The 17,112-nt window shown below is 34.3% G+C and overlaps 2 protein-coding genes across 8 annotated transcripts in view; both read right to left on the reverse strand.

Annotated features, from left to right (window-relative positions):
• LOC111001241 (proton channel OtopLc) overlaps positions 1 to 2,122 on the reverse strand; it is a 39,967-nt gene extending 37,845 nt beyond the window's left edge. For 2 of the 6 annotated variants that reach the window (XM_045632130.1, XM_045632125.1), the window contains exon 1: positions 1,918 to 2,120. The gene's annotated coding sequence lies outside the window, so the exon portion shown is untranslated. Of the gene's footprint in view, positions 1 to 1,917 lie in introns of all 6 variants that reach the window. The other 4 variants (XM_045632131.1, XM_022271041.2, XM_045632129.1 and 1 more) reach the window with 3 other exon arrangements.
• A 7,183-nt stretch (positions 2,123 to 9,305) lies between these two features.
• LOC111001250 (proton channel OtopLc) overlaps positions 9,306 to 17,112 on the reverse strand; it is a 48,153-nt gene continuing 40,346 nt past the window's right edge. For both annotated transcript variants that reach the window (XM_022271065.2, XM_045632221.1), the window contains 3 exons: positions 16,314 to 16,474; positions 15,393 to 15,555; positions 9,306 to 13,405 (listed from right to left, as the gene is read on the reverse strand). In XM_022271065.2, the coding sequence (XP_022126757.2) occupies positions 12,399 to 13,405; positions 15,393 to 15,555; positions 16,314 to 16,474 (1,331 nt within the window). In that variant the 3' untranslated portion in view covers positions 9,306 to 12,398. The remainder of the gene's footprint in view (positions 13,406 to 15,392; positions 15,556 to 16,313; positions 16,475 to 17,112) is intronic.

Here is a 17,112-nt window from a genome sequence, read left to right on the forward strand (position 1 = left end):
CCTTGGAAAACGCTCAGTTGTGGAACGGCAGACATCGAAGTGGTATCGATGGATATATATATATACCTATATATATCATACAAACAAATCTAGGTAAAATTAGTCGATGAATTTAAACATTCATTAGTGAATGTTAATTGAAATTAATGTATACAAGACAACGGTCAAAAACTGCAAAACCTCATTATCATGCTAGTTCGGTAGGATTAAACATTTTTCGAAAAAGCAAACATTTATGCATCTAGAACGCAGTTGACAGATAAACGCAAGTAATGTAAAGGTTTGAAGTTTTACTTAAAACAAATAAAATTACAGACGTAATAATCGTTTTATTGCATTGCAATATGGAGAATGGAGTCCGTTATGTCATATAAGCCTTGAACCCTATCTGCCGAGGTGAACAAAACGCGTTGCCAATCATTCCAAGGTGGCTTTTACTATTATTAATACGGCCTTTTGTGTTTTTTGCTTTTTGTTAGTAATTTAGATAAAAATCACTGCCATTATTTATCTAATATATAAAATTCTCATGTCGCGATGTTTGTAGTTAAATTCCTCCGAAACGGCTTGACCGATTCTCATGAAATTTTGTGTGTGTATGTGCTCTACGATCAACCCCTATTTTTTATTATAAATGATATACATGGCAAAACGACGTTTACCAGCTAGTATATTATAAAGGTTTAGTATTAAAATTAAATCATTCAAAGTCGTTAGTACCTTGTATTACCCAAGTATTGTTGGGTATCGAATGACACTCACTGGAACGGTGACCGATCAATATATACCGAGAATTATGAGAATTGTTGCAAAATAAAAATGAAAGCCCTTTACGGTTTATCAGTTTTACCCTTAAATTAAATAACAGAATCAAGTAGATGTTACAAAACAAATGATTACACATATACATATTAATCACGTGTGGGAATAATACAACAATTAGCTTGATCTTGAGTCTAGACCTTGAATGAGCAGTACAAAACCTGTCCTGCAATTTGCGTGCCGTCTGACAGTCGTAAACTTTACAAATATCCCATTGATTTGTATGAGATCTTCGGGACAAAGGGACATAAGAAAAATGTTCTGATGGAGATGCGATATTTAAGATTCCGTCTACAATTTTTATGAGTAAAGTTATTAAATAAAAAAACATCTTAAATATAAAAAATATAGATGCATTCTAGAGCATGTTTCATACAATATAGTTTTGAATTATGAATTTAAATTGACTGAGAGATTGAACTATATGTAGAAAAAAAAAGTTTAACAAACAGCTCAGGTTCTACTTTTCCAAGTAGCTTGAACAAATAGTAGTTATTGGATCTGAGTACGATGGAGAAACTATGTCACATTCTAATAAGCAGATCCTGTAAACGCAAATAGATCGGAACAGTTAGTTGGTTTCTTACATTTCCTTAAAGGTATACATTCCATCTTTAACTAATATTAGACACACATAACTATAGACAATATAATATAATAATATTTTTCAAGGTCTAAGAACCTATTTAAGATTAATAATTATTAGTGACTACAAAGCCACACAAATAACTCTAACGAAATTAAAGTACAAGATATAGCATAATATTTATGATGCATTTCAAATTCAAAGGCCGAGAATTTTAAGTAAAAGTTTATAAATTTAACATTTTCTATACCTATAAATGTATGTTTAACATACTGGTAGTAACAAGAAACGATCGAGGATATATTTAAGTCGGTATTTTTCCTTACAAGCAATTACCTTCTAGTAATTTTCTTTACTTTCATCCGTTAACCATCCTGCCTTAGACTCATTATTTCTTATTAGATCGTCTCAAACAGCTAGGTATAACTACTTATTACATAAACATGCGGTTTCTGCGGTCGCTACACCTCGTAAAAAGGTTACAAACTTTAATACATGTATGTACTCACCTTTTCATTTTCCCGATGCAAAAATCACACTTGGAAAAGTTTCGTTCACTGACTGGAGACACTTATACATCACACTGAGGTGTCAATTTCAATAAAATTGACCGTGTAATATTTTGATGCGCGTAAATTATTACGAACGCGCGATCAAGACCAAAGCTCGACGCAAACTCGCGTCAGCCGCGTTTCGAACAGACAACACACAAGTACGGACTTACGGGGTCCTTTGTGCCATAGACGCCAGACACGCTACCCCTCTAATAACTATACATTTTTCTTCATTTTCTCATCGATTTTTTGGTTATAAACAAGCTGTGTAATAACCAAGCATTTAACGCTTAGATTTTGTTACGGAAATTGTTGTTCTGGCAATTACAGTTATGCGGGATCCATTAGTGATGGCCGAAGCCGATTCATAATTAGATTTGGCTTACTTGTTGTTAATTTGTTTACAAACTCGTAAACATTACATAGTACAAAGAAGATAAATTTAGATGAATGTTACTGTAATCGTATTGTGCATCTGCTTTTGAGACAGGCTTAATAAAGTTAAAATAGCTACTGTATTTAATTTTCAAATTAAAAACAGACTTTTTAACATGTGTTTCGTTAACGTAGGAAATCACTGGTACCAGAATGTTTGTTTTCGGACGCTAGATGTCACTACTCATTTTTATATCTTTAAGATTCGTTGTACATATTAGTATATTTAGTCTCTCTGAAACTGCGAAATATATAAAAGAAATAAAAAAATAGATAACACATTTTAAATTGTTTTACTGATATATTTCCTTTGTTCGTTTCGCGAAATAATTCATGTTTTGTGATCCAATACTCACTGTGCGTTAACCACTAAGCTAATGATATAATAATATCATAGTAACTTAGCCTACTTTAATAATTGTTAGTTTCCGTTGCACAGCCTAAAATAATACGATTGTAGATAGAGCGGGTAATATTGTTAAACCATTATTTGGAACGCAACCTAGAAACATAACGGTGAAAGCAACGAAGCTATTATTCTCTTATTATGAGTTTAATTATCTTTATTATATATCTGCTATAGAAACGAAATTTGATTCGATTATAGCAGATTATTCCATGAATTTTAATTTTATTTCGGCTTCAGCTGATTTTATTTGGTTATATATTTGGTTATTCAACACTTAGACCTAAATTTATCAATGACAAACAATTTTTTGCTTATTTTAATACGACTTTATAGCATTAAATGTCTTTTGAACTGACCTTCATTGATTTGAGAGAAATAAATATAATTGTTCTATTTCAAATGCAAACCCGGGTTGGGTATGCATTTTAAATATCCATATGAATGCAGCTATCCCTATACCTAGTATTAGATTTTTTTATAGACCTCAGGGGAAAGGAGAGGTGTCTCATTGCATGTTAAGAAAGAACCTGATTCTGTCACAAATTTACGACGAAGCTTCGGCCATACGTATGAACTACGTACTTCTAAAACTACAATTATTTGCCTGCCGCCGCTCATGGACACCTGCATAATGCAAAATTTAGACAGCGATAATATAATTTTATTCGTAACATAATTCTAAAAAATTTTTTTTCTACCTAAATCGAACCCAAAGTCATATTAAAAGTACGACTACACTATTTGTCGTTCTTAATATATAAACTTGGTTATTGATAACACTATCAACTCCAAATTTTACATTTTGCTTCGGTAAATAAAGTGTACCAAGAGGCAAATAACGACACGAGGGTGCCCTGATGCAGTAAATGAGATGAGGGAGAGATAGGGTACGACTGAAATATGAGGGTACATCGGGACTTGTATGAACATTCAAAATATTGAGATGTACTACGATTGGATATGCGAAATTTAGAGCTTTTAATTTATACTTTTTATATAAAAGGGGTGCAAACGAGCTTGCGGGACGCCCAAAAAGGGCAGTTTTTTTTTTTTTTAAATTCCCTACTTGGCCTACCCCCCGGACGAGGTCATCTCCGGGCCGTGGAATATCAATATAAAAATTATTATTTCTATTTTTAATTATTATTTACAACTAAATTTTACTGGTTTCTATTAATAACTATGCTCCCTATTTCTATGAAATATTTAACTAAATTATTTCTTTTATCTCTTTTTGCTAATTCCAAAGCTATATTCGACCTTTCGAGTTTTCCCTCATCAATCTCTTTTTCCAATTTAATTCTTTTATACAGGTGGACAGGGCAGTCGAAAGGGATATGCGGGACGTCTTCCACCGCATGTCCACAAACACACTCTGCGCTCTCCTTCAGCTTGAATCTGTGCAAGTAAGCGGAAAAGCCTCCGTGTCCCGTGAGCACTTGTGTCAACGGGCTGCTGAATTGTAAGTTTCGGATGATCTTGTATGCAGCGATGGCATCCGGGAGGAACATCTTTGTTATTTTACCCGTGGTTCATTTTTATATCTTGTTGCCCACTTTTGCAGTGTTTCCGCCCTTATGAGGCGTTTTACGTGCGACAGCGGGCAGCGATCGTAGGTCGGCTTGTTTTTGTGGCTTTTTGTCGCTTCCTACGCCAGGTCGTCGGCTCTCTCATTTCCCTCCCTGCCCGCGTGGGCTTTAACCCAGAAAAGTTTGATTTCCTTTCCGGGGTGGTCTCCGAGCACTTCGCGGATTTCAGTGACGAGGGGATTGAGAGAGCGACTGCTTGATACGGCGTCAAGCGCTGATCTCGAGTCGCTATATATGTTGAAGCCAACCTCCTTTCGCCGCACCGCCAAGTGCACTGCTTTATTTAAGGATAGCAATTCAGCTTGGTAAACACTGCAGAAGCCGGCCAGGGTTAGTTTACATTTTAAAATTTCGCGGTTGTTCCTCCAGAATGTCACCGCTGCACCCACACCTTCGTTGGTTTTGCTACCGTCCGTGTAAATTTTGATTTCGTTTCCGTTTGTTACGTCTTCTTCTTCTGCTAAGATTCGGTAGCAAATTTTTGGGACTTTTGAAGGGTGAGGGGTGTTTTGGTAGGGTGTTTTACCCTCTATCTCCGCGTCTTTCAGCGCTTCCAGATTATAATGCCCTCTTTTGATCTTAAAAAGTACTGCCTCCTCTTCCACTCTCAGGTCGAGAGGCAGCAGCCCGGAGAGCACTCTCACTGAGTTCAGCGAGGCGGTTTTATGTGCTTTACAAATTTTCGCTGCAAAGCCTCGCTGGATGGTATCCAGCCTTTTTCTTATATACAGTTTACTTGTAGAGGAGGACCAGGCGCTGGCTGCGTAGAGAATTGTAGGTTCTACTACCGCTGTGTATATCGTGCGTATGATATTCGGGTTTAGACCCCAGCTGACCCTCGCGGCTTTTGCGATCTGCTTATACAGGTTTATTGCTTTCTTTGCCACCGCTGCTGTATGCTCGTTGAAGGTCAGCTTGTTGTCCATGGTGAGTCCCAAAATTTTTATGCTTTTTGAAGTCTCGATGTCTACGCCGGCCATGGTAAGTCTCGGAATGTCGTACTTTTTCCGATTTGTTATTACCAGCCCATATACATAGAGGTGTACGCTCGAATTTAGAATAGTTAGAGGTCGTATCTCTCTGGAAAAAGCCCCAACGGGAGTCGATTCCACAGTTCGGTGATGGCCATCAAAGTGATGTTGGTTAAATTTAGAATTCATACGGCTGGTTCGGTGCTGAAACGAGACAGGAGGCATCGCCCCAAACAATTCTTCAGAACATTCAATTAAATTATTTTTTTCTCTTTTCTAAACGTTTTTTTAACGTTAACGTTAGTTTAACTGCGAAACTTACGGCCCTATGAGCTTTTGTATATCGATGTGGTATCTTTTAAACCCGAAGCATACAAAACATACACTCAATAAAACTGTAATTTATTTATTTCACGAAGAGTTAATTATTCCGTTATTCTCTTTATTTCAGAACTGGCGGTAAATGAAATTTAATAAGCTTTATTTTTTTACTGACGTTCATTTCATTATCTACACGAATAAATTATATTTTCTTTCGTTTAAAGTATTTAGTTTTAGTGTTTTAGCGCATTTGTGCATATGCCGACTCCTATTCCCATTAGTTCATCATGAATGTGTCGCCATTGCACTTCCTCTGCACGGATATTTGCCGACTCCGTATCGATCGGAATACAATCCTCTTTGCTTCAGAACACACTAATCATGCCCTTTGTTCGTTTTCGTGTCGCTCCGTTTTGATGTATCAGTCTTCTATGTATGTTATTGTCATTTGTCATATGTCATAATTATGTCATTTGCATGTGGTTATAACTTTAAAAATTATTAATATTAATTATAAACTTTAAAAATAGACTATAAATTTTATAATTTATTATAAGAGAAGGCCTGCTTGAAGCATTAAATTAATCATTTAAATATCTAATAATTACACGTTTACGTACATCAACCTACAGTGAAATATAGTTAATAATATATTATGTGGGAAACACATTTAATAATCTTATATAACACACGTAAACGAATAGGAATATCTAATAATGATATTTTAGACTGCATGGAAATAATCGAAACATAATTTTTAATTTAGTTAGGACTCATTAATCTGAAAATTAGACTTATCTTTTTAGTATTATATTTTTAGATGTTAACTTAGTATTGTATAATTCTAGTTTTATATGTAATTGTATGATTTTTATTAATTATTTATACACTTCTTGTATTCCTGTGTTTTTATATCAAAAAAGGCATAAAAACAATTATAAGCTTACATAAACCACAGTCTCTGGTCGCAGTCTATATTACTATTATTTATGGTCAACTCGTCTACTTAGCAGGTGAGAGTTAGGTATCTCCTAATAAAGGCTGCTCCAAGTACCCCTTATACGGCGTCCATTGCGAATGATTGCCCTTCGATTTTCACTTGATTGAAAACCGTTAATGTTTAATTCATGTCTATTTATCCGTTATCTCAAGATATTTGTGTCAATATATACAGCGGGAGCTTCAAACATATATTTACATTTTAATGCAATTTACTCGCTTCTATTATCGTCTGCTTTTTATCAAAACTAGTTTTATAACAGTGTGCCCACGTTATTTTTTAAATACGGAAAATATATTAATTGTATAAAATAAAAGCCGTACTCAGAGTCGTCCATTTAGATCATCCGTTACTTTAGTTAGTATTTAGTACAGGTTAAAGTTACTTATACTTTACTTACTATACCTTTGCTTAAATCAGTCCTTAATGAATTCCAAACTAAATTGAACCGTTATTTAGATGCATCAAGTGTTTCCAGTTTTATTTTCACGACTTATATTAACGCAATGATTCCAAAGTGAACAAACCCTGATTGACAGAAGATACTCATACGACAACAATCTTTTAATCAAACGTCGTTAAAATGGGTATTTTAGGTACCGCTTAATAACACTTGATTTTGCATAAATGATCGTACAGAAATGATACCGTGGAAAAGGTGACATCTGGCTGAGAGCGTTTAATTGTGCTGACAAGTGGCTCAAGCGTGGAAAAATTGGTGCTCGATATGAGAACAATAGTGCAAATCAATTGTCGAAGTACTTTGTCCCAATTTTTAACATTTGCGCATAACTTCTCATAAAGTGCTCATTTGAACTTAGTTTTGGCATACTATAACGAAGGGTTAAACTGCTTTAGGACCGCCTCCGTGTCTTAGTTGTTATCGCAAAGCTAAACAATAAGAATTTAATATACTATATTAATTTATTTATTTAGTTCCAGTTTTTTATTTATCTAACACAGCAAAATGTATTGATGTAACAGTCTAAATATGCAAAATAATGTTATGTAAAAGATTTTTGTTCACTATTGTTTGACAATTCACATAATATTTCAAATTTTACTTATCTGTGGCCAAGTTAAGGCCGAGTTATGGCGCCAATCGCCATTTATTTTTTACACTTGTATCTAAAATAGTAAATATACAAAATGCTATTTCTGATATTCTCGATGACAAAAATAACTTATTAGTAATAAATTATTATGACTATGAAAAATTTAAAAACAAACAACTTCGTTTCAGCTAATTTACTGTATATGTTCATTTCTTATGTACATTAAGCTTTATTAGCAAAGAATGACTTTTTTTAACTTTACAATAGGGCATTAGCGATCTCTCAAAGGTATTATAATATGATAGCATATATAAATTGAGTGCGGAAAAGTTAAAGGCCTCGTGGGAACATGATTCTTATTAGAATAGCCGGCTGTAACAAAAGCATGGATTAGCATAGTAAACCATTTATCAGCTGTCAAGGCCAGCGTGCACCAGATCATTCGTTGATAGTCTTGAGAGAAACTCAACTATCTTGGAATACGAAACTTGTTTCGATTCGTGAAACGGAAAAGATTAAGAGATGATACCAACGTAGCTTGAACTAAGTTTAACAAACAATATGACAAACGTAATGGCTAATATTGACATTATAAACAACCTAAATAATAATAATAATCTTTTATTTTTAAATTTTATCAAAGCCATTTTGTATTTTAGGATATAATGCCTTCTAAGAAAAAATCTAATGTGGGCTTTATTTTAATACTGCAATTAATTTTATCAAAAAAATTCTTCGTCTAAAGTCTTATTTTTCGGTTACGCGTTACATTTCACTTTTTCTTGTCTCTGCCACGGTTAATTCGAAGCCATTAATAACAAAAATATATAATAACAAATAATGATACTAATAATTCTATTATAATAAAAGAAATTCTAATTCTATACAAATATGTTATTTAATTTACAAAAAATAAATAATATATTTCAGAGTTATATTTAGTTTTTTTAACAATTCATTCAATTTATAAATTCTCTTATTTAACCAATAGCATTAAAGTTGTATATAGTAGATAATTTTTCGATAAATGAAGCCATAAAGTTTCACTTCTTACTTGTGTACACTAGTATATGCACACATGTTTTAATTTATTTGGACTATATACTTAGCTACATAAATATTAATATTGTGTAGGAAGAAAAAAATCAATCAGAATTTTCTTAAAAAAAAATATATCTGCTTTACAACTCTGAGAAAATAATTTAATATTTATGATACAGCTAATTATCGTAGTTCCAAGTAGTGGGTTTGTTACCAAAGAGAGGTACTGATTTAAAGAACCGGTATCTGACTCGGTTAATTAGAAAAAAATGTTGTCAATGAAAGTTATAATACTTTTAATTAATACGCCTCGTTACAAAATAATTAATCAAGCTTCACATAAACGGTAGCGCCACACATAACGGTAGTACGGAACTAGTTTGAGGAATTGATTCATAGATGTCGCATCTAGTTATAATAAAACAAAATCCAGGAACATTCACTCCAATTTCAAAATAAGGGATCTACATATGTGATACAGGAGAATAAAGCAACATAAATTTATTAAGATTTATTATCGTTCTTTTGCATAGTTGTATCTATTTTAAGAATATTTTCAAGAAATTTCACAAATGCGTAGAATAATTATATGAAAATTTATAAACGTTAAACATCAAAGACACTTAATATCTATTCACATTATCACCTAAACAAATAAATAGTGTACAAATACAATTCAAAACATTATTCTAGTATCACTATTACTTCATTTCAAACAAAATTATTGTAAATATCTTCAAAAATGGTATTATAAATATCGTTTGTTTAAATGTGAAATGCTTCACAAATTATGTACAGTGTCATTCTGCGATTTGTATAATAATGGGTTCTTTAGGATACCAGTTATAATTAGTACGAGTGGTGGGGTTTTCTGTTAGATATAACAGTTTTCCTAGCAGAAACATTACGATAGTTTTAATACGAATTCATCTTCTTTTGGTATCACTACGTTACTGACAGTGGGCCGACAGTTTCGTGAAGCCTTGTTCTCTGCCAAATGCAGCAGTTCATCCACTCCCTAATTTTGCGAAGCCATTTTTTCCTTCTTCACGCCGTTTAGCCTTTACCCATTATAATTAATTGAAGGAGGTGGTAGCCCTCATGGCGCAACACGTGGACTAGTTATGAAACTTTTCGTTGCTCATGTATTATTATTATATACGAATTTCTAAACCTAAATCGATGTCAGCTTAAGAAATTGAAAACTTATAGCTTTATATGACATACGGATGCTATTCGAACGATGTGTGCATATATTTAGTTCCAAAAACACTCACAGAGCGCTGTGCTGTAATCGTTAAAATGATTATTCGTAACTATAGTTTGTGCTAAGGATGTAGATGTACGAATACTATGAGTTTAAGAGGCTTTCCATTAAACGCTATTGTAAAATTTAACTGGTTCAACAATTTCTGTATAAAATCTCAAAGCGCCCTCTGACGGTTAAGGGCAATACTAAGAATTGAACTTGTCAAAGTTATGGTAAAGCTAAGGCTGCTTCGCTAGGCCAACTCATTGTAATTAAAACTGGTATCGTAATTATAGAAACCAGGTAAATAAATCAAATATGCCTTAAAAATTTAAATACAAAACTGACACGAAATAACATCGTAATTTTATAAACAAAACAATAAAAGATCATTTATTATCTTTTAAGGCTACAGTATAATTTAAAACGCCTATACGAATAGCGATTAAATAGTTACTTTAAATATATTAAGAACTACATTTTACATTGAGTATTAAATCTCATAGTATTTAAGCATACACTTATATAAACTTAACTTATTCAGAAGCCTCGTCGTTCCTGATTTTGTCTCTCTTGTATTCATTTGTTTATTCACGGTAAGGACCAAATATTAGGAATGCGAGAATGAATAAAGTTAGCATATTAAAGCAGTTTTTAAAAAGCGTTCTATGAAATATCAATATTGGGAAAAAGTTTTATACGAAAAATGGTATTTAAGATAGATTTGAGCAATACTAAAATCTTAAATACCAGTAAACATTATTTCCGAACCATTTGTTCAGGTCACAAAAGGTTTGGAAAAGATTGGTGTCCGATACTTCGGACTTCACGCCTAAGTCTATCAAAAAATATGAATCCCTAGCGGTAAAAATATTTATTGGTATAATAAGCTCCAAAATTACCAATATAAAACTTTGGTGTTACATTTACTAACTACTGGGTCCATATTATTTTATTGCTATGTTTAAAATTTTATCCAAAATACACTACAGTTTCAAATACCGCTAAAATGTTCTCAAATTCAAAATATTAAAAACTTAATAAATATCGGTGTATCAAAGTTGTTACAAAATTAGGTCGTCTATTTATTGTTCCCATTGGATTAAATTAATTTTAACAAAATTAGATTTTCGGTGTTAATATTCGGTAATAGATGGCGCTATCTCGAGTGTTCAACCCCTTCAAAGGCCATTTATTTTTTTTTTCTTCACGTATTTATTATGAAAATACTACAATAATACAAATATTTGGAATTATGATGCCCTCACAATTGGGGCAAGGCATAACGCGAAATTAAACGTGTTTAATTCGTTCGGAATATGACAATTTGTCATGTTCTTAACAGAGGTTAATCACTCAAGCTCTGTGGGGTTAATACAATTCTTCGAATATACGAAAACTATGGCGTATTTCAATAAAAGACAACTTCTATCTGTCTTTATATTTAAATTGTTTTCCAAGTGAGTATATTTAAGTAAATTTAGTTATATGCATAGAACGCATACGTATAAAAAATCAAAGTTCCATTTTAAATAAGTATTATTTAGACGTAACAGTTTTCGTCTACTCGATGAACCTTATAGTAACCGTTAACCACGTTTCCATCTATTACATATCAAAGCGCATTCTGTATCACAAAAATACAGTGGACAACGTTCCTATATAAAAAATATAACCTATTGGAAGACATTTCCTTTGAATCAGTGTGAAAAATGCGGATTATGAGTGACGTGGAATGTTCTAGATCTAACGTGTAACATGAAATATGAACACAGGTAAATGTTTAATCGCTTAATATTATAACAATAAACAGGCTGCTTAGACTACTTAAGAATATAAATTTATTGCTGCTTACACGTAAGAGGAAAACTATATTTTCTATATATGAAAGTTATGAGTGAGTATTCGTATGAAATTTAAATAAGCAACAGTGGAACAATAGATTATTTATTTACGTTGTTAAATGTTTAGGAGGGCAACACAAAAAGCGACATCTATCAGACAGCCCCGGAAATATTCTTGACTTGATTTATTGATGTCATTTTAAATCTAAAATTGCCGTTCAAGCAGCCTGTATAAAATCCTAAACGCTAAAATTAAAATCCAACCCGTTCTAAATGCAAACTGAGACTAACAACATGAGTTCCTATTAAAGCGTCTAATAAAGCTACCAAATAAATAACACATTATACATCTACGCACAACTTAACATAGCGATAACTTCGGAACAAATATAAGTGCACTCGGAGACATGACGTGAAACTTAGCTAAAATTTAATACAGAGAGTTGAATATGGCACTAATCTATGCGAGTCGTACTTTTAAAGTATTCGCTTTTTACCAACGCGACCATTAACATCAATGTGCTACATGTAGGCCGGTTTCATTTTATACGCTCGCTTCCAGATCTCGCATAGACAAACCGTCGAGTGGAATCTGTAGAAGATCGCGAGGGGCATAGACACGTGCGTTATTATCGTCCAAGCCCACAGTCCGTAGAAATGCAGTTGCACCGGGTGAGATTCCGCCCTCGACTTCTCTAGAGTATTTATGGCCCACATAGCAAGATTCGTCACCAATAGGAACGTGACTATCTCCCTTCCCGGTTTTTTTCGCAACTGTTCGGGAGTTTTCGCCGATCTCCGACTCGCGTCAAGGATGAACATGGTCTGGCACGTCGTTTGCACTAGCGACGACAGGGCTGTCACCAATATGAGTATTGTGTTCTTCTCGATGGTGAAATGACCACCGATGATTGTGAATGTACCGTATATGAACATACCCGTTTGTGCCCCGACGAGGAGTATATTGTCCAATTCGAGATTTCGATTGCCGTCGTACTTGAGATTTCTGACGCATACCATTCCCGCCAAACTCGCTATCGTGGTCATCGCATACAAGCCCAATTCGCAAAGATTCACTTCTACCACTGCTAGGGTAGCGTAATCCTTCTTAGATACCAGAACGAAGAACAGAATGAGGGATATGATAGTTAGAACTAATACAAAAATTCCGAAGAAGAGTCCTTTGTGCGCCCTCGCACAGTCCACGCTGTACAAATGTGGAGATTTTTTGTACGCTAATCCTTCCAAGATCCGGGCTTTGGCGATCGCTTCGGCCACGTCTTTTGATGGGTATTTGGATATATTTTTCCACATGACGTACAAAATGGCCGCACAGATCAGAGAGTATTCGATAGTACATGGAAAGAGGAATGGTGAAGCGTCTTGGACTAGGGAACCCATAATGTTCGTCCGACGACATTCGAAGATGTGATGAGGGCCTTTAAGTCCACGGGGAACTCGGAGATGGGCTGCCGCAGGGTGCGATGGGGGGACTTCTGTTGCTAGAGACGCAAATGCCTTCTGGAACGCTGGAAAAATATTTAAGTTGATTAATTTCACACTTGGAAATGGAGAAATAATTACTAAATTCAAACCTGAAACAGATTGAATAATGGCAAAATTTAAATTTAATGAACATACAAAACTGTTATATCAAAAATTATAAACAGTATTAACTTTTATCTACTAATAATAAATTTTAATAGACAGTTGAAAATTACAAGCCTCCCGATAAATGTAAGTCAATTATTTCGAAATGAGGCAACACGATGACTCGATTATCTGTCACCGATCTCTAGAATTTAGGTCGAGATGCCTTCCGGGGTCACATCGGAATGATATCGGCATAACTCCACGAACACTTGACAAGGGTTACGAGAATTAAATATCCACCCAAGTCAAAAAGCTCGATAGGTACATAGATCCGAATAAATTGGAGCCAATTTTCGAATGTTAAACAAATTACGGGTCAGGATAGTGCATAAAGAATGAGGTTCGCTTCGATGAAATCCCTTTTGTTTTTACCGTTGAAAAATTGCTTCCCAATTTATTCACCTACCGAAATTACGTACTGTATAAGTGAAAAGCTTTTAGCTTTTTGAAAGTATTTTGTAGATTAAGTTTTGATGGTGGCACTCAATAAATGATTTCCCATTAAGTACGTATCTAGTGGGTAACAATCAAACCGGTACCATTTATACTGATAAATCAAATGATCTAACGGCTTTGTGACTACATCCCGATGAGACCGCACCCGTCACTGCTTAATTAATTCAATTAAATGAACAAAGGTAATTATGCCCAGCCACAGAATTAGTTTTATCGAAACTACCATTTCTCCGTTTGCAAATATTATATAACGAATGTGACGTGATGGAAAACAATTAAAATAATAATGCTGGCATGTCACGCGAGTTTTAACGAGGATCCCTACAGACATTGTACCTTGTTACTATAATACAAACGTTAACAAAGGATAAAAAAGTTTTTATTGTCGCACAAAATGGACTAAACTATGACTATTAAAATTCTGTAAATAATTTTTTTACTATTAATAAAGTTTAATTTTAATGATTTTATTGTTTTATAAAAGAATGTAAAGAACAATTGGTAGGCACCGACATAAAAGTCAAAGTCAAAATTTATTTATTCATATAGGTAACATAATGTACACTTATGAACGAAAATTCCCTGGGAGGGTGAGAATGTAAAGCGAAAAGCGAAATAAAAGATTGCGTTCAATTGTGATTGGCCAGACGAACGCGTCGTGTTGCGTGTGAATGCGTTTTGTTTTATAAATGCTTTTGACCAATCACAAACGAGCGAAACGCACAAACGTTTCGTCCTTCGTTAGCATTCTCACTTTATACTCTTTTTAGTGTATTTGATCCGTTTGAAGAGGTAGTAAGTTTTAAGCTATATTATACGTAGTCCTGGAATGCGAGGCTGTGGCTAAACAACGTACAGAAATCCTCGGAACAGTGAGGTCGCTCTGTGAAATGCCCAGCTTCTGTGCTTGTGTGCAGAGTTAGGCTGGCTTAGTTAGCCAGGACTTTACGCATAACGGACCTATTGAGCGTCTAAGTGCGGAAACAGAGTCCACATAACCTATTTACTTAACCCACATATCAATTCAATAGACTAACGTCAGACAAATCAAAAAGCTAAAAAAAGAAGAGTGTATCTGTGAATCCGTTAATCTCAGGAACTACTTTGGCTATTTATGGAGAAAGCATTAAGCTTCCATTGCGTGCAGAAAACCATTAAAGTTACGCAAAAATAATGACGAAATGATTCTTCTTCACGGTTGTTTTTAGGCATTCTTACCGCGCACCACTATATGGAACCAGCTGCCCACTAAAGTATTTCCGAAGCAATTCGACTTAGGGTCCTTTAAGAAAGCAGCGTATCATTAATTCAAAGGCCGGCAACGCACTTGCCTCCTGGCAATGTTCTCTCTGTGGTCCTGCTCAGCCTCCTTAACGCGGACCGCCGGTAATATAATATACAACTTACCTAGTCTATGTGATAAGCCAATAGTCTTGTTTTCGGGATCGTAGAACGTTAGTATCTCGTGTTTCGTCTCTTGCACTAGGACGTTCAGCCATACGCTTAAATTAGTTCCCACCATATGCATTAAACCAAATCGCGCCGCTATTTTGTGCTTGTAAACTTTCATCTGAAATCAATGTGTGTTGTTTAAGACTAAAGAAGAAAAGGGGGCACCCTAGAAAAGTGGATAGAAGATATAAAAGCGAATGGAGAAAGAAAGCCATATAGAGAAATTTGGAGTTCTGAAGGAGGTCTTTGAAGGGGTTCTATCGAATGGTATAGAAGTTAGGATAATGATTAATGAGTAACAATTTTTTTTTATTTAAACTATGTTAACAGTACACAGTGCACATTTGAAAAGATTAGAAATATTGCTTTATTATACGATTAAAATGTCGGTTATTAATGTATAGAATCGACATTTCTTCAGTCGTAGAATCGTATTGTAAATATTACATTTGATATCATTTATTCATTAGTTCCCCAATCTTAACATAGTAAGTAGTCATTATTAATTAGATTGTTAACAAAACACTCGAGCAATTAAGAGATAACAGTCTTAGCAGATTTATAATAGAGATAAGAAGTCATTTGACGATAGCTGCAATGACTCAAAAACAGCATTCTACTACAGTAAAATCTTTTGACTTAGTCTAGACTTAAAAAGTGTTCAAGTGCAACTAGTCAAAACGAATACACTTTAAAAATAATTGCTAAGATAAATCTTGGATGTAATCTTGTCTTTCCGTAAAGTTTTTCCGCCGCTGTGATGTGTGCTTTAGTTAAAACAGTTAACTGATTATCATTCCTTTCTACGTATTAATAATATAAATGGATGTTGATAACGAGAATAAATTAAGATGTTTGTCTACAAATAAAACTTACCTCATTGTTGAGAAAGATGAAATACATCTGTATGAAGATGAAGGCCATTCTAGTAGCAGGAGTGAGTGCTAGGAGAACGTTGTGACAATTCGTGTTTCTCTCCAGTTCCCAGTATTGGCCAAACTCTAGTCCCGAGTAGATCATAGATCCGATACCAAAAGCTGTAATTATTTATTATAATAGCTTAATATCTTATCGTTGGTAGCTAAGAGGAGTCACTGTATGGATGTAATACTAGCGTACATAGATAATAATCTATCAAGAATCAAACACACGACCGAGGGTTAGAAAGTCGCCTACTAACACTGCTTTTTCCTAAGTTAGTGTTATTTAGTTTATAAAATGATTCAGTGTAATACTCAAAGAGTGTGAAGTCTTATTACCTACGTGCCGATAACAAAACATATCTCAATAATCTATAAGTATTTATGGAGGAAGTGGCTATAACATCTGTCCCATACTTTCTTAAGAGAATTCCATTGAAATAACTCACAAACGATCATTGATAAAAGTAGCATTAAGATGTTAGATGCGACAGCGACCCTGGCGCCTCTGTAGACTGTAACGCGGTTTTGTAGGAACTTGTCGAGGTGTTTTAGTAGGTATTGTTCACCCAGTCTTTGAATAGCAGAGATTTTTGTGTGGTTCAAGTCCCACAAACCCCTGCAACTTTTTAGAGCAGGGGATGCGCAAATGCATTTCCACTTCGTATTAAAAAAAAAGTCAAACCAAGCCAGTTGTTAACTTAAATTATTTTATAAACGACGGAGTTGTGTTTAAAGATTAAACGTGTTTTCGT

The sequence above is a fragment of the Pieris rapae genome, chromosome 18 (assembly GCF_905147795.1).
Source record: "Pieris rapae chromosome 18, ilPieRapa1.1, whole genome shotgun sequence".
Taxonomy (NCBI): Eukaryota; Metazoa; Arthropoda; class Insecta; order Lepidoptera; family Pieridae; genus Pieris; species Pieris rapae.